Source organism: Coloeus monedula (genome assembly GCF_965178545.1).
Source record: "Coloeus monedula genome assembly, chromosome: W".
NCBI classification, from domain to species: Eukaryota; Metazoa; Chordata; class Aves; order Passeriformes; family Corvidae; genus Coloeus; species Coloeus monedula.
The window spans coordinates 31,545,345-31,568,383 of NC_138821.1; the positions used below are offsets into that span (position 1 = coordinate 31,545,345).

The window sequence follows — 23,039 nt, forward strand, 5'->3', positions numbered from 1 at the left end:
TATCTGCTGTGAGATAAGAATTAGGAGAAATGCAAAGCAGGCACCAACTTTGCAAGAATATAAAGAAGTTTATTAACAGACCTAAAAGAAGGAAGAGAAAATATACCACCTTCAGAACTCTCCTCCTCCCCCCACCTTCCTCCCTTCTCCCACTGACAATGTAAAAAGACAACCCTTAAGATGTTCAGTCTGTTTACCACTTCCATAATAACCTTGTTCAGTCCATTTAGAAAGAGAAGTCTCTTCTTGCTCATGCTATGAAAACATTATTACAACGAGACAGCCGCCCACTTCCAAATATTGTTCAGTCCATTTAGGAAGAGGAGTCTCTCTGCTCGCATGTGAGTCCCTTCCCCCGACTTGCAGCTTTTCCCGCAACTGCTTTCGAGGGTCCACTCTTGAAGGTTTTTGGGGTACAATTTTAAGGTTGAGCCATTCAGAAACAAAAACAGAGGCCCTTCTCCTTCCCTGGGAGCAAAGGGTCTTCATCATCTTCATTGTTAGGACTATCTCTGGAAGCATCTCTAGGAACTGAGGTTTTCTCCTTTCCCATTTGGAGCAAAAGTCCTCATCTGGTCCATCTCTCCCTGTCCAAACTTCTCATGAAATTACAGCTGCGTCAGCATCTGCCTATCTCGGCGCAGGTGCTTTTGCTTACGAGTTGAACACTCCACCCCCCATATCTTCATGAAATTACAACGGGATACTCTGATATATCATAGCTTCACAACAGAATTTCAGCTTTAAGCATCTCCTCTCTCTCTTCCCTCAGGTTTTCAGCTCTTCACAGCAATAAAAGGGTTAATCTCACCTCGGCCTTGCAGCTTTGCAGCTGGAATGTTGAATTTTTCTTATCGAAGTGGAGAGGGGGGAGAGCCAAGCCGCTCCGGCTGCCCAAAGCAAGGCAGTGGGGGGGGTTCCACGGCTGGAACAGGTCCATCGGCTCCAGTATGGCCGTGGCCCGGCCCGGCCTGGCCCAAGCAGGGACTGGGCCAGGCCCACTGGGCCCTGCTCGGGCCCTGCAGCCACCTGTCCCAGCACCGGAAACGAGAGAGAGCTTGGAGGGGGAGTTTGCCTATTCTTAAATGTGGATCACACAGGCGGTCACAACTTTAAGTGGCTTAGAGAATTGTCCATATTCAAACTGGCCAGCTGATAGGTTCTATCAGGTCCCAGAGGAAGCTGTAAGCACCCCTTAGCAAGGACATCCCTTCCGGGACTATGCTTGCTAACCTATGACAAGTAGGTATGTTTATTCCAGCGCTGGGATGCATGGGGGATAGCTCCTCCAAAGTCATGCGTGTCAACAGCTGCATTCAGCTTGGTATTTATCGGGTTACAAGTTCCATATTCATTAAGTTTCCCGATACGCCTATACATATTCATCACCTAGCCCCGCCCAGCCTCGCTTTGTATTATAATGAGCCCAAAAGTCATTTACATCTACGTTGCGCGTGCGCAGTGTTGTCTGTTGGCTTTGGTACGGGTCTCCGAGGGTCTTCTTCTGATGAAGCCAGGAGTCTTCCTCATCCTGAACTTTACACCTTTCCTCCCTGCGCATGCTCTTTATACCCCTGGCCCGAGTTTAAGCTTTGAGACTGGTTTGAGCTAGTTTTGGGTTGAGCACAGGATGTCTGTCCGAGACTCCGCCTGCCCTTATCAGTGGTCTCTTATCTTTTCTTCCTGCTCTGGTATGCTGACCAAGCTAGATGCATTGTTCCTAAAAAACTAATTCTTCTGCTTCCCATCCCCCTGATTCAGCCACCTTGAAAGGGGGCACAAAATGGCGCCAGCTTTTTTGACTCGGGGAGGGGAAAAAAGAATTCACGCAGCAGCTTGGGCAAAACAGATGGGAACCTGTTGAACCTCTGGCGTTGGTCTCCTCCTCACAGCAGATGAAGCTGGTGGATTTTGGTGTCCTTTCCCTTGTTGGTTCAGCTTTTTGCGAGGTCTCAGGCCAGCCAGACTGGCTCCCGCAGGTCCCGGTTGACTGTCTCCCAGCGATTGTCTGATCTCGGACCAAAACCAAGCCAAACAGTTCAAGAAAAGAACAAAAACCGCCGAAGGATTGCTGCTGCAGTTCTGGCCAAGGAAAGGTGAAAAAAAGAGAAACTTCTTGCTTAAGCTACCAAAAAAACCCCCGAGCTAGCTAAGCAACAAAGTGACCGCCAATCTCCACATCACCGAGCCTTCGAGAGAGAGGTTTTTGAAAACAAACCGCGCAAGACCACAAGGCTCCCGCCCCTCCCCTGGACCCACCTTAAAGTTACAGCAACCATTTCTGGGCATAAAGCAGACGATCAGGACTAGAGTATCATCATAAAATCACCTCAAGACACTTTTGAATCTCAGTGGGCAATGTACTGTCATTGCCTTCCCTTATAATTGCTACTACAGAGGATTGCACCCATAAGTGAGCTTGCATACTGGTAAGAGCTAGAGAAACATTCTTCTGGGTGATGCCAAGTGTGTCTACAACTAGTTGGTGATCCTTCTCATTCATTCTTTCCCATTTAGGCAATATATCAGCTAAGAACCATTGACTAATTCCTAGTGCCAGCAAAGATCTTAACAGATGTTCCAATTTATATGAATCACTTGTTTCCAAGCTTAATTTGTTTGCCAAAACTTCAGCATCTATGCTGTTTAATACCCCTAATCCCGTTTCCAGGATGCCAATCACATCTCTCCTTGCTTGTTTTGTAGAGGTGATGGTTTGCTCATGCAACCATGCTGACCACCCTGTATGGGATGTATTTAGGAATGGTGAGCAGGTGGGTTTAATTGCAGAGATAATAGCCTGCATTGATAGTTCCACTTACTCGAGGAACCATGATGGATTAAACAGCACTTGTTGCTACTCTGTATATTTAATAGCATAGAGTCCAACTTCAGAAACCTGTGGGGATAAGATTTCAACAGTGTCTTGGGGTGATTTTATGATAATACTGTATTCCCCTATCGTCTGCTTTATGCCCAGACATGGGTCCTGTAGCTTTAAGCTGGGTCCGGGGGAGGGGGGGAGCCGGGGGAATTCTTCAGCGCGGTTTGTGTTACAAGCACTCACTCCTCCGTGCGCTCGGCTTTGCAGTGGGAGGGAGTTACATTCTTAGCTCTTAGCTAGCTTGGTTTTTGTTAGCTGAGGCAAGAAGTTTTCCCGGGACTGCATACAGCTATCCTCTGGTGACTTCTGTGGCTTCTTCTGGAACTGTTCGACTTAGCTTTGATCCGACAACCACACCATCTCTGGGAGCCGGATGCCGCGAACCAGCGGGGGAGGCTGCGGGACACCGCATTCCGGCTCCAGACCTCGGGAGAAGCCGAGCCAGCTAAAGAAAGATCTCTAAATCCACCAGCTTTCTCCGCAGTGATGAGGTTTAATATCTAACATTATTCATTTTTTTCCTGCGCCCTGCGGGCACTTTGTTAAATAAACAGTTTATTTCACTTTCATCCAAGAAATTCCTTTTGTATCAGTGGGAAGGGAGTGCCAAAACCTGTTTTCTTTAGAGGAGACGTTCATTCCAGAGCGTTTCCTCCTAAAATGGTCTCTAAAACCCGAGACAAACAGTCTTATCAGGGATCTCGGAGATAGTAGGATGCATTGTGGGGGCTAAGGTAGTTTTTGCTACGACAATATAAATTATCCCAGTTTCAGTTGTGGATAAATTATATCTTCACATGCATGCTATTTCTCTTTCTATATTTTCTTCTAATGAATCGCTCATTGAACAGCTACTAGCTATCCATGGCACTTTTTGAAGGAACTATATTGAAAACTAAGTTTCCCCTTCATTGTTTGGGGGTTATGTTTCACTCCATACATCCAGGGTTGCCCTGTCCCAGGTGCAGAATCCAGCATTCCCCTTGTTAAACTTCATATGGTTGGTGATTGCTTATCTCTCTAATTAGTCTAGGTCTCTCTGCAGGGCCTCTCCTGCCTTCAGGAGTGTCAACAGCTCTTCCCAATTTAGTGTTGTGTGCAAACTTACTTAGCATGCCTTCGAGTCCTGCGTCCACAATGTTAAAGAAGATGTTGAAGAGAACTGGGCCTGGGATGGAGCACAGCAGAACCCCACTAGTGACAGGTCACCAGTCTGATATAACTCCATTCACTATAACTCTTTGTGCCCAATCTATGAGCCAGTTGGCCCCCCCATCTCATAATGTGTTTATCCAGCTGTATGCTGGACATTTTGTCCAGAAGGATCCTGTGATAGACAATATCAAAAGTTTTACTGAAATCCAAAAAGATTACATCTGTAGCAGGACATCTCGCCCCCCACAAGAGCTTATCTGTTGTTTTTTAACCAGTCAGATAACTCAAACAGGACAATCTGTCTTGTAGTGACTTATTTTTGCACCATGGGGTTAACAATGGTCTGGCATCTCCCAGCTACCAATAAACATCTTACTGATGAATTGAGATCTGGAAGATAAGATGGATTTATGACTGACAGACATCTCACTTTACAAACTATAAAAGCCACACAAAACTTTCACAAAGCAGAAATCCTCCTGTGGAAATGTGTGGAGTTTCTCCCATGAGTAGGGGTGCCTTCTTCGCAGTTAGTCCCCCAGAGGTTAAGTGAAAGGAATCTGTACATTTTCGTCATTTTGGCAGTAAAGTTACGTTTGACTCCTAATCAATACTATTTCTTTTGCTAGCTTTAATACAGGTACCTTGATATCGTGCACTGCTTTATGTTATGCTGTAATCTACTGGTAGTTCTTTTTAGACTGTGTAGTAACTCTGATTAAGATCTTTCATTTGTTATGTCCTGTTGTCCCTGTGCCCCTACCACACCTGTCTGTTTAATAAATAATTCATTTTATAAATAGACCTGATCTGCCATCCTTAGAACTTGCAGACTAGAGTGATTTCTTAAATTCAAACTGTTGCCAAAATCTGAGGCTAAGGCAGAGCTTGTCTGAAGCTCCCACTTGTCCCATGACAACATCAACAGGCTTCCCTTGATCAGCTAGGTGGGTTACCTTGTTATAAAAGGAAATTAAGTTTGTCAAGCAGGACTTTTCCCTCATGAAGCCATGCTGGCTGTGACCAATGACTGTGTTGCCCTTCCCGTGTTTCTCAATACCTCCCAGAATAATCTTTTCCATAATTTTACTGGGCACTGACATGAGACTGGCAGGCCTGTAGTTTCCAGGGTCATGCTTCTTGCCCTTCTTGAAAATTGGACAATGTTAGGTAGCTTCCAGTTGATTGGGACCTCTCTGGATTCCCAAGACTGCTCAAAAATCATTGAGAGAGGCCTTGCAACAACATCATCCAGCTCTTTGAGGATTCTTGGATGAATCCCATCAGGCCCCATGGATTTATAGGGATCAAGCTGGAGCAGCAGATCCTGCACAATTTCAGGGTCAACTGGGAGTCGATCATTCTCACAGCCATGGTCCTCCAGCTCAGCAGTCTGGGACCCCCTTAGCCCGTCATCAGTGTTGAAGATGGAAGCAAAGAGAGAGTTAAACATCTCTGCCTTGTCTATGTCCCTGTTTGCAAGGTGACCATCCTCATCCTGTAATGGGCCAATGTTATTTCTACACTGCCTTTTGCTACTGATGTATTTGAAAAAAAAATTTTATTGTCCCCCATAGTTCTGGCAGCTTCAACTCGTTGGGCTTTGGCTGCATGAATTTTCTCCCTACAGTGTCAAGCAGCATTTCTGTATTCTTCCCATGTCATTGGACCTTGCTTCCACTGGGCATGCACCTCCCTTTTTTGCCTTGGCTCCAGAGGAAGATCCCTGCTCAGCCAAGCTGGCCTTCTGCCTCACCTGCTTGACTTCTGACATTCTGGAATTGCCCATACCTTCTTCCTGTTCCCCCAAGAGAAGACGTTAGTTAACTGATAGGCAATTACGGCCACACATTTGGCACAGACATTTTCCTCATCATATGTCATAAAGCACTCCTTTGGGCCACACCAACATCTCAACTCAGTAAGATGGGAATAAAGATTTATTATAAAACTAACCTATGACACCATGTACGTCATTCTTGTTCCAGTCACAATGTGTTTGTTTAAGAACATAATGGACTAGTTCACATAATATAGTACCAGGGTGGGGACAGGAAGAGGGGGGAATGGAATGGACCAACTACCACCAGCCTGGCAAGATTTAAGTAGCTTTTTTACTTTTATTAACAAGCACATAATATTATTTGGCAAAACACTGGATACAAGCATGACTATCGTAAGATCAAAACATTAAGCAATAATCTCAAAAGACTTCTTCAGACCAAAACTAGCCACCAATAGTACAAAAATCACACAGAAAACAGTATAAAAAAGTTATCTCTCAAGTGAAACCAAGTAAAAAATATGGTCTTATACTCTGATAGTTTCAGTATTTTTATTATGCCACATATCAAAGATAAAGGCTTAATGAGTGTATTGGTTTATTGTCCTTTAACCTTAATTTAATGTTGCAGAAAATTAAATTACTTGGATAAAAGAACTGTATTAAACCAAAGTTTTTTAAGTTAAAATATACAGAAACATCAGTCTGTCCTTCCAAACTTGGGACTCCATTTTGCAGACACACATTTAAGCAATTTTGTCCACATGAATGATTCCACTGCTTTCAGTGGAACTATCTAGGTTAGTAATAAAGTTACCACTGTAAGAGTTTGCAGAATTGGCCTTTTAGCTCCTATCTTGCAATTTGATCTCAGCAAATCATGGTGGCTTCAAAAGGTTTCCAAGGAGCCTTGAGGATCCACTCAAGTGGCTCAAGCAACAAGAATAGTTTTAAATTTGTGTATAGGCATATCAAACTCCATTGTAAAAATATGACTGTTGGCTTCACATAAAAGGCGGGTACCTAGAGAGTCTGTACATGATTACAAATTTTCATGAAATCAGACAATAAAGTATTTTTACATGCTGATGTTAGGCACCTTAATGCTTTCTCAGCACCTCTCAGAAGTCAATAACTGTCAATTATAGTTAAGTGAATCTTATGCAAATAATCTAGTATGTATGACATTTTTTCTTGTTATTAACTTTAAGCAGAAAAACTGAATCAATTACCTGAGGAAATACAGAAACTATATTTTTTCTGCAAAATTCAACCTTATGTACTAAAAACGTTTCTTAAGTATGGCTGAGAAAATGCATTTATTAAGATTAATGTGTTATTGTACAGACTAGTTGGCTCTTTCCAATTCTACTTAATGGTAAGATTCATATAACTGAAAAATAGGTTAGCTGTATAGTTCCATTTACCATACAGCGGGGAAAAAATGTGAATCTCCTAAGACTTATTATGCCATTATAACAGCAATGGAGCAAAACAAGCTTTCAAAGACTCATAGTCTATTGAAATTTTGCAGTCCCATATTCTCAGAGGTGACAGTGTTGTGTATATTATTGCACAACCAATAAACATAAATATTCTCAGGTTAGATGACACACAAAGATACAAAACATAACAATGGCACAAACCAATTTTGGATAGGCTGCATCTTTTGCATATTATTTCCATAATTCATATTGATGTTTCTTGCTAGATTGTCCATTTTAAAATATTGCTGATGGGCAGTTCTTGCACTCAAAGATTTTACAAGCCCATAAAATTCGAAACTTCATTCTTTAAAAAACCACAAAACCCCCAACAAACCACAAAAGAAAATCCCAAGCAAAACCCCACTGAATGTATATATGAAAATCCCCATCTATGTGGCTTTTAAATGTATAAGTACATGCTACATTTACAGTTTAAATATATGCCTTATAAATGCATGTTTCTGTCCCACTGCACAAAAGATTAAGCAAAGCTCTTTAGCCACACGTAGCAAAGCCATACAAAGGAAAGCCATTCGAACCTAATAAAACAGGAAGAAGCTGTAAAAAATTTGTTACGATTTTATATGCCTGCACATAAAGCTGGACTTTTGGAACAAAAAATACTCTAATGATAAAATAAAACAGAATGCTTAATATAATAAATGGTTTTTATAAAAGTAATTTTTCCAAGCTCCCAAATCTTATTTAATTTCATGATATATTTTCTGTGAATTACCTATTTTTAATGAAAACTATACCTAGTGAGACTCTGAGCCTGGGATAATTAATTCTCATTGCTGCTGAGGATAATGCTACAAGATACTTTTTTATTGCAACTATTTACCAGTGTAAGTGGCTGTAAAAATTACTTCACAGTAATTCTATCTCCATTAAGATAAAAAAAAATTAATCACAAACTCATCAAGATTCAAGAAATATCTATACTGAGCCAAACATTCAGATTTAAAAGTTAAAAAAAATAGAGGTCAGTATTGTTTTAGTCAATATAAAAATCAACTGTTTCTTAAGCTTCAAAGAAGTAAAATAGAACTTTGACCCCAATGCTTGCCTCTGACTTGAATTCATTTGTAGTCTAATCTTTTTATAAAGCTAGAAAGCAAACAAATGACGCAGACACCATCCCATCCCTCCCCATGGAAAATAGTTTTTGTAATGAAGATATCTGTTGTCACATGATGTGAATAACAGGGTTGTGGTTGTGGGGTTTTTTGTTTGCTTTGTTTTTAAAAGCACTGTTGAGGTTTTATCAGGTTAAACACGTTAAACAAGCAGTTACAATTCTGAGCAATCACCAGCTATATGTGTTAACACTGGCTATGGGTGCTGTACCTATATAGCACTGTAACAAATTGAGGTGATTCCAAAGGCAGTTATAAACTTGCAAACATATATTCTTTACTATAGACTGTTAGAGCAATATTTAGAACTGAATGAAAGACATCTTTCTGAATTAATATGTTTGTAACTGCTAACCCCTTTTAGTCGTAGAGCTGCACAGGGAAACACTAAAATCCCAATAAACTTCAACAGCACTTCATCAACATCTGATCTTCCCATAATGTTCCACAGTGTACATATACTGAGGTAGACCAATCAAAAAATATATTTATTAAACCCTTAGACTGTAGATGAACAATGAATTAGGCATTTACATGGTTTATGGGCTTGAGCTCCATGTCTGTGTCAGGTACATTAGGGGTGCATGAAGGATGGGTGTTTAAAACCATATTTACACTATCTGGAGGCCTTACCAGCCCCTGACTTACACTGGAAAGTATACAATGATAGCCACATAAAGAGCTCCAGAAAGGCCTATTATGTTAACTTACATATACATCCATATCACCTGCATTCACTATTCTGTATAAAACTACCAAAAATAGACTAATTCAATCTCACCTGTCCTCTTCTGTCACTTCTATTAATGCTAAAAGCAGATAAAAGCTAAATTGTAGGTGAGTCCAGAGACAGTACAGCAAAACCAGAGTAAACTTATAATTCTATCACATTCACATTCTCTAAGCCTTGAAATAAAGAAGTCCTGTCTAACTCAGGTGTTCAAATGTAGTAGTCTCACATAATCATTTGCAGAGATGGCAGTACTCCACTGGCCTTACCGTGGCTCTCTTTACTGCTCCCATAGTCCAGTAGACTTTTTCTTTCTCTTTGAATTTCTTTCAATTTCTTCACTATTCACTATCTATGGCCATAAATGAAAACAAGGCCCTCACTTCCTCAGACAAACAAGTGAACTTAGAGATTTCCTCTGGCATGAGCAGAACCAGGAAAAGAAGAACTGAAAAGTTCAGTTAAGAAGAGCCTGGGAGATGCGCAGAGCAATGTGGTGCTTGGAAAACTCAAGAAGAGACAGTAGGATTTAGAATACTTGAATAAGCCTCTTATGAGATCAACCTTCTATTATCAAGCAACATTAAGCAATGCTTTCTTGCAAAATAGGGGAGCACAGCTGGAAGAAGCAGGGTAGTGCTAACAGGCATACTGGTTTTCCTAGCCATTGACATTTTATGAAAGAATAAAGTGTTTGATATAACTGCCATTTTCAGCTGTTAGGAAAACTCGAAGAGTTAAAAATTATTGACAGCCTCCAGCTGCCAATAATACTGCTTATCTTCTTTTCAGTTACCTAAGACCCCATGTCAGACACACTCCCATCCATGCTATATATAATGCTATGCAACATACAGCTTGCAGAAGTCACTTTAAACTACTACAACATTTTACTGAAGCTGATTATTTTAAAAGGCCTTTCAATCAGTGTAGTCAACACTGCTAAGCAGTACTGAAGGTCTGTTCTCTAAGGTGCTTGCATGTCTGTGCACAAACACACATACACATATGGTAGTTTGCATCTCTCAGGGCTTGACACAAGCAAAATTATCAGTTTAGGCCAGACAGTGCCCCAGTAATCTAATCTGACCTCAATGATAAATAGTAATTGAGCCATAAACAGATATGGTTTCATACAGAATTGGTTTGTAGTTAACTGAAGAATTTTTAGCTAATGAATGGAAACTTGTGCAACATCAACAAAAGGTGCCCAACAGCCATAGTTTTAAAAGCTAATGAAATAGCAAATATTTCCTAAAGTAAAATTTAAATTTTGCAAGCCACAATTCTATGGAATATTTGCTTTAAAACAATTTCACAAGTTCAGTGCTTATGAGTATTTGTTATGATCGGATGTAATTTATGTCATGGCAAAATATTAAGGCATATTTTAAAATATGAAGTGAACTCATTTCAAATCAACATGCAAAGTGGAGATATTAAAACATAATAAAGAACAAGCATTGTGCAAAACTAATGAAGTAATTGGATCTCTAGGCTTTTATGAAGTTTTCAATGCAGCCTAATAAATATTATCAGTCACTGTATAATTAATTATGTTCAATGCTCTATAGAATGGCTTGATTAAAGCTGACATAATTGGGCATACTACAGAAAACAAGAACACCTCAGAAAAATATACTGAAACAAGTTGTAAAGTTTAAAGAAAAAAAAAGTAAAAGTAGTAATTTGGTGTTAAAAGCAACATTTTAACTTTCTCCCACACCATTTTAAGTTATTTTTGTGCAACTACAAATAGATGAATCAGGCTGAGCTCCATGGAACTCTGCAGTGTTTTCACTATCTGTAAACTCAGTGCTTGTAGAATCCTGTTGAGTTTACATTTATTTCATTTGTACAAAAAAAATATTTTTTTTTGTCCAAAGATCCATGCAGAACATCCCTAGAAATATTCAGTGCTGTAGAAGCACTACAGTGTTCCAAAATTATTCTGCTGGTTTGTCACATGAGAGTTAAGTGCTGCACTAAGGTGTCAGATGATAGTCTCTGCAAAAAACCCCAAATGTCTAGAAGGACAATAAAGTTCTCCTACAGCAAGTCCATTTTGGGTCTGTAATGTAGCAGTAGAGGTGCTTTCTGCAAGACAGAATCATCAGACAGGTTAAGGGGCAAAACCAAAAGGAATTAATATACTTTATAAATAAAACTTATCTGTTTCCTAAATTAAAGTTTAGAGAGACTATCAGAGTAGCTATATTTCAAACTTTTACCAAGATACCTGACCTACAGAGCTCCTCCCAAAAGAATCATTCAACTTTTGTCTCAGTAATTATTCATCCTAAGAGTAGCTACCTAACACTAGGTCTGGCCATCTAGAATAGAACTTGTTCCCAGCAGGAGCCAATCAGAGACCCTTGGGGAAGGGCATAAGAACAGGGCAAGTAAATAGCAATAGTCTCCAGAATGCTTCCCAATCTCAAACAATTCAGGAATTTCCTAAGATAGATGTAGAGCTCTATATTAATAGTCCTTACCCAATAATTCTTCTGTGAATTTACCCATTGCTTTTTTAAAGCTATGTAAAACTTTTAACATCTACATCCTGCAGTGCACAGTTCTACAGATCAGGTTTATACAACATAAAGAATGGTCATAAAAGCCTCTTCTGCATGAGTTTGTATGAATTGGCTCTTTAAGTACTTATGTGTGTGGATGGAGCAATAGTTACCTGAAAAGAGCAGGCCAAAGAGAGGAAAAGTTTATGCTGAGAATCACTAAATGATTGAGGTTGGAAGGCACTTCTGGAGGTCATCTGGTCCAACCATCTCAAGCACGGTCACCTTAAGTCAGTTGCCCTGGACTATGTTCAGATGGCTTTTGAATATCTCCAACGAGAGACAATCCCTTCCAGTGCTCAGTCACCCTCCCAGGAAAGAAGTGTTTCTTGACATTCAGACAGAACCTCCTGTGTTTCAGCTTGTGCCCATTGACTCTTGTCCTGTCACTGGGCACCACTGAAAAGAGCATGGCTTGGTTCTCTTTGCACCCTCCCTTCAGGTATTGATATACATTGATGAGCTCCCCCCCGAGCCTTCTCTTCTCTAGGCTAAACAGTCCTAGCCATCTCAGCTTTTCCTCATAGGAGAGATACTCTAGTCCCTTAATCATCTTCGTGGCTCTTTGTTGGACTCTCTCCAGTATATCCATGTCTCTATTGTACTGAGGAAGCTGGAAGTGGACACAGGACTCCAGCTGTGGCCTCACCAATGCTAAGTAGAGGGGAAGGATCACCTCCCTCAATCTGCTGGCAATAGTTTGCATAATGCAGCCCAGGACACTATTAGCCTTTTTTGCAGCAAGGGCACATTGCTGGCTCCTGTTTAACCTGGTGTCCACCAGGATCAGAGGTTCTTTTCTGACAAGCAGCTTTGAAGCTAGGTGGCCCCCAATGTATCAGTGCATGGGGTTGTTCTTCCCCAGGTGCAGGACTTGGCATTTCCCCTTGAAGAACTTCATGAAGAAAACATGTGAAATTCTCCCAAGGACCAATAAACAAGGGCACCATGTCCTCCTACTCCAGCCTTAGCAAGAAGCCCCAGGCACTCCCTGCAGCCAAAGGCCTGAAGAGATACATCTTCCTCTGGAGCTCAGTCTGAATCAAGACATCTGATATTCCAGGGATAGTTGCTCTAGTTAGTGCTGAGGACCATGCCCCAAAGTACATCATTACTATTGCTGAAAACACATAAACTACCCTCAGCAGAGTTTCTAGACAACTTCTGCGTACTCTACCATAACAAATGTTATGCCTGCTCAGTACCTCTATTAGTGCTAGGTTCAGCAGTTATATAAGCCCCTCCCTAGCACCTGCTGAAAGTGTTATTGACCATTTCTAATTAGGAGTCAGCTGGAACAAAAGCTCAAAACAGCCTTTGATGAAGAACAATTGACAGTACTCAGCTGCTGCTAGAGCTTGCTAGAATCACACTCTCCTTTCCCAGCAACATCAAGCACCCTGAAGTTCCTCAAGGGGTTCCTAGGAGTGCCCTGATGATCTCAAAAGTTGTTCCCAGAAACCACTGTGCAAACTGCTGCATCTGTTGGATGCTTCTGTTAGTTGCACTAATCCAGAAGATGGAGAATGTTTTATGAACAAATGTGGGGTTTCTCAAACATTGCCAGGACATATCTATCATGTTCTGACCACCCTTTCCTGATGGGATACAAGTAGTTCCAGTTTCCATGGTAGAAATAAGGATGAATAATATTCCTTGAATAGTGGATGAATTATGAGAATAAACTGCTCAAATGCACCCCTGCTATTCTCAACAACTGTCCATACAGCAAAATGCAGGAGAACCTACCTGGAATCAATGGATAGAAATAACAGTGTGTTAAGAAGTATCAGGGACTAGGTTTAAGAGAAAAGGGAAAATATTCTTTCATGGATCAAGAAAAAAGCAGGGACTTACAGTAACTATGAAGATGGACAGAGAAGAGATTGCAGAGAAATAAGGGTAAGAGAAATGTGCAGGAAATGGTGACAATAAGGTTTGTAAATCAGAAGAAATGGACCAAATCTGTATAAGGCTGTGGAAAGTGTTAAATGATTCAGGAAAAAAATATGGCAAAATGGATTAGGAAAAAACATGGGATAAACTAAAAAGAGTGATACAACAGCTGAAAAGAAGAGCAATAGCAGCAGTATACCTCAGTGCTCAAGCTTCACTGCCCTACCCCAAATTGATGAAAACCAACAATAGAGCAGTCTGCTTTGGGTCCAGGATTACCCATATGAATGGTACCTGTGTGCTGAATACAGTAGAATGCTGGGGGGAGGAACAACCCCAATATTTTTTATGAAGTAGAAAAAAATACAGTGTTTTCCTGGACACAGGAGCATGAATCACTTTGTCTAAAACTTGTCTTAAAGAATTTATTTAACAAGAAAATATGAAGGCAGTCTCTATCAACAGAAAGGAAGGTAAAGGCCTTAAATATTATATTATGGATCTAATAACAGGGGAGTAAGCTGCTGATATCAAGTATGAGGTTGCAAATAATAGCAAAGAACCTCTTATTTTAAGAATTGACTGGATAATGGAATGTGGAATCTTAATTTTTATAGTGATATTTTGTAGAAATATAAAAGAATAACGGAAGCAGGGAAAGGCTGGTATAAAGATTTGAGAGAAGATGTACAAACTATAACTGAAATAGATAAAGAATTCTGGAAACAACAGGTCCCAGGATAATGGCAGAAAAAAGTCCTACAGTGTGGAAAAAAAAAATTACCAAGTTGAAACAATGGGACCCTCAGTTTGCCTCCCTTATACAATATCCATATCCTAAAAAAGCTAGGCTTGCTCTGGGAAAAATCATTAAGGAATGTTTAGAACAAGGTGTTTTGTGAGAAATTATAAACACATATGTCAGGGTGCAGTGAGGGACATTTTCTCCCTGAGGGATGAGGAGCCAAATGTGATAACGAGGCCAGCAAGGCAGGAGCCTTGCTGGCCAGAGACTTCACAGTACCTGAGCAAGGTGAGCAGTATAGACCCAGGGACAATAAACAGGTTCAACTAAGAGACCAGGAAGTTCATGGTGATGAGGCAAGTCCAAGATCAAGACAGGAAGTCAATCTGCATGACTGATGAGAGTAACCAGAGTCAGACAGTGATCACCGAGTAGGTCCATAGTGATGAGGCAAGACCAAGGTCAGACTAGGAAATCAGGTTGCAGGTCAAGGTCCAGGTCCATGGCAAAGCACAGCTGTGACTGAGCTGGAGTCCAGTACTCCTATGGCATAGCTCAGGTAGGGACTGAAGGCCCAAGACTGAGCTGAACTGGGGCTCCCAAGCAGAGAATGTGGAGGCAGGCCCTGAGTAAGACTGGTCAGGACCATTAAAACCTCTTAGTGCCCTCAAGGGCCTGACAGTATAATTCTCCATTATGGCCTGTTAAAAAGGCTGATAAAAGTCCTGGAGAGTGATGGTAGACTACTGTCAGATAAATAAGTTCATCCTGAGAGTGGCTGCTATTGTGGCATACATATCTGATATTATTGCTAATTTACAAGAAAATAACAAGTGGTTTTCAGTTATAGATCTGTTTCATTGCCATCTGACTTACTGAAGAATCAGTTTGGAGATTTGATTTCACATTTAGAGACAAATGATATACCTTTATTTAGGCACTGAAGGGGTTTTAAAAAGAATAAACATTATGCAGATAAAATTCTAGTGATTGGAGCTACAGAAGTGTAAGAGACAAGTATCTGAGTTTTAAGATTAACAGACTAAACAGGATTTAAAGTAAATTTGAATAAGGCCCAATTAGGGCAACACCAGGTAAACTACTCAGGTATTGTAATTGGGGAAAAAGAAAACTTTGCTGGTATCAGGAGACCATTTGTGGCATGATGTTTCCCCCTACCACAGAAGAGCTTATCTGTTCTATCAGCTGGTTCGATAGTTTCGGGCATTTTCCCCCTCACATGAATTGATGAGATAACCCAGGCTAGCTTGTCTGACTAGTGAGTTGTCTCTGGCTAGTGAATTATCTCTCTCTGGCGCCAGAGGTGGAACTCCCAGTTGACAATAAACAGTTTGCCTTGAGAACAGGATGTAGGGAGGTAAGCTGCTAGAATTTATGACTGACAGACGCTTCACTTTACAAACTATAAAAGCTGCACAAACTTTCATGAAGTCAGAAGTTTCCTATACACACCCTGGAAACGTGTAGGACTTCTTTCTGAAGTTTGGACGCATCTTTGTGGTTACTTTTCTGGAAAGTGAGTGAAAGAATTCTGTGTGTACTCCATCAATTCAGTGCTAAGTCACATTGACTCCTAATCTATACTATTTCTTCACTAGCTGTAATATAGGTACCTTTTATCATGCACTGTATTTTTATCTACTAGTAGTTATTTTTGTTTTATCCTGTGTAGTAAGTCTGTTTAAAGTCTTATGTGTGTTAATCTTGTGTCTATTCAATAAATAATTCATTTAATAATAGACCTAATCGGCCATTCTTAAGAACTTGCAAGCAAGAGCCATTTGGGATGCAGGCCACCTCAAGCAGAGTTACTGCCAGAAATCTAAGCTCTCGTCTCCATTTGTAACACCATTATGGAAATTAATGAGAAAGAATCAGGAATGGAACTGGATCAAGGAACTTGATGTTTTAACTAAACTGAAAGAAGTTGCTTTTAAAAGCTCTGATTGATTCCATGGGAGCAGTACCATTACAAAATTAAAAAGCATATCCTCTTCAGAGGGCTGAACAGAAATTATCTGGCTGTAAGAAAGACTGTTTAGCAGCAGTCTGGGCTATAACAGTCTTAGAAGCTTTCACCCTTGACAGTCCAGATGTAATCCAATTGTATTAGGTGTCTGTGGCAAGGTTTTTGTAGTGAGGAGGCTGCAGGGGTGGCCTCTGTGAGAAGAGACTAGGAGCTGCATTGTACCAGGCACAGCCAATTTCATTCGTGTCAAAAAAGGACCCACTGCTGACCAAAGCTGAGCCAATCAGCAAAGCTGGTAGTGCCTATGTGAAAACATATTTAAGAAAGGACAAAAATGCCAGACAGGCAGAGGAGAGGGTAAAAAAGTGAGAAACAGTAGCGCAAACACCAAGGTCAGAGAAGAAAAAGGAAGGGGAAGAAGTGATCCAGGAGCTGAAGCAGAGATTCCCCTCCACCCTGTGAAAGAAACCACGCTGGAGCAGGTATTCCCCAGAGCAGATATTCATACTGCAGCCCGTGGAGGACCCCACACTGGAGCAGTTGGATATTTCTCGAAGGAATTGCAGACTGTGGAAGAAACATGCTGGAGTAGATTTTTCTGACAGGACTGTAGTCTGTGGAAGAGTCCATATTGGAGGAGATTTTTTCCTGATGGACTGCAGCCTGTGGAGAGGAACCAATCTGGAGCAGGGAAAAAGTGTGAGGAGGATGGACTGGCAGAGAGAAACTCTCATATACTGACTGTAACCCCTCCATACCTCTTGTGCTGCTCAGGGGGGTAGAAGAGTTGAGAATGAAGGAGTGAAATTAAGCCTGGGGCAAGGTGGGAGGGGGGAGGTGTGTCTTGGTTTGAAAGACAGGTGTCTGCTAAGGAAGGCAGGAGCCTCCCTTGGAATGGCAAATGCAACTTCGCTTCCCTCTGAGTTATTATAATTTTGAAATCAAGGGGGCTTTCAGGCAAAGATATGGGAAATAGGAATAACAGTTCTTTACTATTATATATCTATATGTGTATAAGCAGTCAAACAAACAACAATAACTATGGCAGCAACAGCAAAGCAATCACAAACCCAGTGCCAGCCTTCTCAGCTGTCAGGCCCTTTCCCCTCGAGTGCAGTTCCGGTCACAGCCAGCAGGGGCGCTGGTGGCTCCTGGTGAGCAGGGCAGGTGCCATGGTTCCCCCACGGCTGCAGAGGGCGCTCCGGAGCGAGTTTGGGATGCACATGGCACTGGTGCCCTGGGATCCCGGGGAGGGATAGAAGAAAGGTTTCACAAACCCCTGGGCAGCCGATCTCGATGTCTGGCTGGACCCTTGGGAACAGCAGGCTGGAACAGCAGGGACGAGCAAAAATCCCGGGTGGCAGACGAGATGTATCAAAATTCCGGAGCTGCGGTGGAGAACCCCCGGAGGTCTCAGCAGGCAGGGCAAGCGGGGCTACAGAGTAGTGAAGGCTCAAAGCAACAGCGGGAGCAGGGCGGCTGCAGCCCGGCTCCCAGTGGGGCAGGGAAAGGCGGGCTTGGGAATTCCGGGGTCCCTCCAGTAGAAGGAAGGAAGCTGAAGAAGCAGCCTCTCTGTCCGTCCAAATGCCGGGAACTGACTGCCACAAACCTAGGTGAAAGAGATGCACCCCTCCCTCTGTGGCCAAGTCCTGTGTTTTTCTTAAGCACCCAGCAATTTGTCCCCCTGGCAACATGTATGGGGAAAATTCCTTTAAGAGAAAAAGAAAACAGGAGGAGAACTAAACTCTCTCTCGTTTCCGGTGCTGGGACAGGTGGCTGTGGGCCTGTGTAGGGGCCAGTGGGCCCAGCCAGGCCCTGCACGGGCCAGGCCGGGCCGGGCCACGGCCATCCTGAGGCCGATGGACCTGTTCCAGTCGTGGAACCCCCCCCACTGCCTTGCTGTGGGTAGCCAGAGCGGCTTGGCTCTCCCCCCTCTCCACTTCGATAAGAAAAATTCAACATTCCAGCTGCAAAGCTGCAAGGCCGAGGTGAGATTAACCCTTTTACTGCTGTGAAGAGCTGAAAACCTGAGGGAAGAGAGAGAGGAGATGCTTAAAGCTGAAATTCTGTTGTGAAGCTATGATATATCAGAGTATCCTGTTGTAATTTCATGAAGATATGGGGGTTGGAGTGTTCAACTCGTAAGCAAAAGCACCTGTGCCGAGATAGGCAGATGCTGACGCAGCTGTAATTTCATGAGAAGTTTGGACAGGGAGAGATGGAAACAATGAGGACTTTTGCTCCAAATGGGAAAGGAGAAAACCTCAGTTCCTAGAGATGCTCCCAGAGATAGTCCTAAAGATGAAGATGAGGAAGACCCTTTGCTCCCAGGGAAGGAGAAGGGCCTCTGTTCTTGTTTCTGAACAGCTCAACCTTAAAATTGTACCCCAAAAACCTTCAAGAGTGGACCCTCGAAAGCAGTTGCGGGAAAAGCTGCAAGTCGGGGGAAGGGACTCACATGCGAGCAGAGAGACTCCTCTTCCTAAATGGACTGAACAATATTTCGAAGTGGGCGGCTGTCTCGTTGTGATAATGTTTTCATAGCACGAGCAAGAAGAGACTTCTCTTTCTAAATGGACTGAACAAGGTTATTATGGAAGTGGTAAACAGACTGAACATCTTAAGGGTTGTCTTTTTACATTGTCAGTGGGAGAAGGGAGGAAGGTCGGGGGAGGAGGAGAGTTCTGAAGGTGTGGTATATTTTTTTTTCTTCTTTTAGGTCTGTTAATAAACTTCTTTATATTCTTGCAAAGTTGGTGCCTGCTTTGCATTTCTCCTAATTCTTATCTCACAGAAGATAAACAGTAATGAGTATCTTGGACCAAACCACTACACTAAATTTGTGTTTCCCCCCGGTTACAAACCCAACCCGCTACACTCAGGAAAGAAAAGATAGATATTGATGCGCATGTCCTTTAAAGGAACCTAGTAATAAACTAAAGGTATGGTTCATTGACAAAAATGCTAGATATGAACAAGGAAAAATATTAGTCCTGTTATAAATGAAGTATGTAATTCGTGCTATTATGTATAAAACTGAAATGTAATAAAACCATGCAGAGACAGAGTTTCAACCCCCCCCCCCTCCCCCCCCCCCCCCCGCAGAACCTGGCTGAGAGGAAAATTTCACAACACTAGAGCAGTTGAACAAGAAGTTTTTTCAGCACAGATGTAATCAATAGGTGAGGATTCCACCCCAGGTGGGGTTGGATCTTATCACCGAGACATTAACACTATGATGACTTGATCACCATCTTCTGATATCTACATCTCAGCTGATAAGGAATTGGACATTTTGGGAACTAACTGTTCCAGGAACCAGAGATGGCCCATTCATCATCAGAGATGGCCCATTCATCATCCAGGATGGACAATTCATCAGACCCAGGAAAGGCTTTGTGCAGTCCAACTTCAGGAAAAGAATAGAATTAATTCGCACTCTGCCCAGGAACTGTATAAAAAGGAACCACCCAGAGCAACATTTGTGAACGTGGGAGGTCTGATGCGATAGAGGTCAGATCTATGCGTGTTCACCCAGCTCCGATCCCAGGCTCGGGGCTGCTTTTCTCGATCGTGGCTTTTGAGACCGATATTTCGGTCACATAATAAATGTTATTTCTTTATAAATTTTGATTGGGCTATTTTGTTTATCTCAGTCCAATATGTTGCTGTTAATAGAATGGGAGAATAAATTGTAGGAAAACTGGAGAAAGGATGTGTGGGATTGTATTTCCCACTGATTCATTTATTAAATGCCTTTCACACTGTTCCCCCCCCCCCCACCACTTTCCCCTGCCCCTAGTCCTGGCCACTCCCTCGGGTCCTCCCTATTGGTTCCTGTACCCCAACTCTGCCCATGTACCACCCCTGCGATCTGACAAAACCCCCCTGCGCCCGGATCACGGGGTCTCTCTGCCTCTGGGGATCGCTGGGACAAGATGTAAGATTAAAGATCCTCTAAAACCCTCATGGAGAGACCCTTCTTGCCTCCTTCGCCATCACTGTGTTGTAAAGCTGATAGCTAGCTGGAGCAAAACTGCGGAGCCATCCGAAATGGACTACGGGAGGGCGAAAATGGTCGCACTGCCCTAAGCAGCTCCGCTGAGCTCTCAGGGAAAGCTGCAGCTTGCTAAACTAAACCTAGCACTACAACAAGGATGTACTGGGTTAGGCTGGAATGGAGTTAGTTTTCTTCATACCAGCCTGCATGATGCTGTGTTTTGGATTTGTGACCAAAACATTGTTGATAACACACCAATGTTTTGGCTATTGCTGAACAGTGCTCGCACAGTATCAAGGTATCAAGGCTTTCCCACCCCCCCCACCCCCCCCCCCCTTCCCGCAGGGAGTAGGCTGGGGATAAGCAAAAGTTTGGGAGAGGACATGGACAAAGCAGCAGACCCAAACTGACCAAAGGGATATTCCATATAAGCGAACATCATGCTCAGCAATAAAGCTGGGGTAGCAGAAGATGGGGGAAGAGGGGGGCAGAGGTTGTGTTCTAAGATGACTATTGCTTAGAGCCTGGCTGGGCATCATTCTACTTGTGGGAGGTGGTGAATGATTTGCATTTACATCACTTGTTTTATTTCTATTTTCTTCACTTATTAAACTGTCTTTATCTGGACCTGTAAGTTTTCTCACTTTTCTGTTCTTATTCTCTCACCCACTTTATTGAGTGGGGGCACAGTGAGTGGCTCTGTGGGTACTTAGTTGCTGGCCAGGGTCAACCCACAACAAAAGATTATATCAAACAGCAGAAGTATAGATTACTATAGAAGTTATTAAAATACACCAATCCTTTAAACGGAACCCATTATCTCTATCAACAATGATTATGTGAATAATAGAATAAAATACCAGACTTTTGACTGGAAGAAAGGGGGATGGAAAGCAAGCAACAGAAGACCAATAGTGCTGGAAGAAAACCAGAGATTAATTTTGCAAGCTCAGAGAGATAGTGGGAAAAATATATAAGCATGTTAAAACATGAGAGACTGAAAACAGTATTGACAACAGTTTGGGGATTAGATAGATTAGTCAACTTGGAATAATTGGTGCAGTTTAAACCAGGAAACAGGTAAAAAAATAAGAAAACATGGATACCAGGGTTGTCTGAAAGAAAGTAAAGTATCTTAGATTGTCAAAATATGTTACATGAGGGAGAATAAGGCACTCTAGTTCAAGGAATTTATATTTGGCCACAAAATTGAGCACATAATTTAAAAGTGCATGATACAAAAGCAAACTGTAATGATACTAAAACAAAATAATAAAATTAAAATGCCACCTCTGTTGCATCAGAGAAGCCTTGGAACCTGGCAAATACTACAAATGGATTACACAGATAAACTTCCATGAACTAAAGGAGAATATCAGTATCTCCTTGTGCACGTTTCACTGGGATAGAGTTAAATTTCTTCATAGGAACTAATATGGGGCTAGGTTTTGAATTTGTGAGGAAAACAGTGTTGATAACACAGCAATGTTTTAGTTATTGCTGAGCAGTGCTTGCACAGAGTGAAAGCCTTTTCTGCTTCTCACACCACCCCACCAGCGAGGAGGCTAGGGGTGCACAAAAAGTTGGAAGGGGTCACAGTCAGGACAGCTGATCCCAACTGACCAAATAGAAATTCCATACCATATGATGCTGCGTTCAACCATAAAACAAAGTGGGTGGAGATTGGAGAGGGTTGCTGTTGCTCAGGGACTGGCTAGACATTGATCAGTTGTTTTCTTTTGCATCATTTGTTTTTCTTGGTGGTGGTGGAAGGGGGGGGGGAAGAAGCTCTCTGTCTTTTTTCTTCACTTCCTTTTTTAAATTATTAAACTGTCTTTATCTCAACCCATGAGTTTTCACGCTTTTACCCTTCCAATTCTCTCCCCCCTCCCACTGTGGGGGGAGTGAGCGAGTAACTGTGTGTTGCTTAGCTGCCAGTTGGGTTAAACATGATACCTTGACATCAGATGTATCTTTTCAGGATGGGTTGAAATTTTTTCCTCTAAAAGGAACATAGCCTCTGTAATGGTAAAACATCCATTTAAAGAAATTATCTGTAGGTATGGAACACCCACAGAGAAGGGATCAGAAAAGGAGGGACTTTATCAAGTGAAAGAACTCAAGCCTTAGTGAGTAACCTGGGAATTACACAAAGACTGCATACATCGTACCACACACAATCATCCAGAATGATAGAAATAATGACTCAGACTTGAAAAAATAGTCTAAAGAAAACTGTAGAACAAGACCCAAAACAATGGGCTGGAAAATTACCTTTGATATTAGTAGTTTTAAGGAGTAGTGACAGATTAAGTACTGATTTAAAACTGCCATTTAACATTTGCATATCCCATGCCTTGGTGACCTGTCTTAGGTTACAATGTAAGATGAAACCAAAAGTATGTATTCTATCATCATCTTCATAAGCTGTTAAAAACAGGTGGGACAGTGTTCTTTATCTCTTCCATGACTCATCCCTGATAACTCCCTCTGGGGACCTATCTTCTGCTAATGGGCTATCAAGCCTCACTGCATGACTCATAAAATTACATCATCCCATTGTGAGATGCTCCGCCCAGGGGGAGGAACCAAGCATTCCTACCAGGATATAATCTGAGGTTTGGAACACCACAGCAGCCTTTCCTACTGTGTTC

General features: G+C 42.0%; 1 protein-coding gene across 1 annotated transcript in view; it reads right to left on the reverse strand.

Annotated features, from left to right (window-relative positions):
- Positions 1–11,227: 11,227 nt before the first annotated feature.
- Positions 11,228–23,039, reverse strand: part of LOC309584585 (polycomb group RING finger protein 3-like) — a gene marked incomplete at its 3' end in the record, with an annotated part of 221,660 nt that continues 209,848 nt past the window's right edge. Inside the window, exon 9 of the mRNA XM_082300680.1 lies at positions 11,228–11,275. Within this exon, the coding sequence (XP_082156806.1) occupies positions 11,228–11,275 (48 nt within the window). The remainder of the gene's footprint in view (positions 11,276–23,039) is intronic.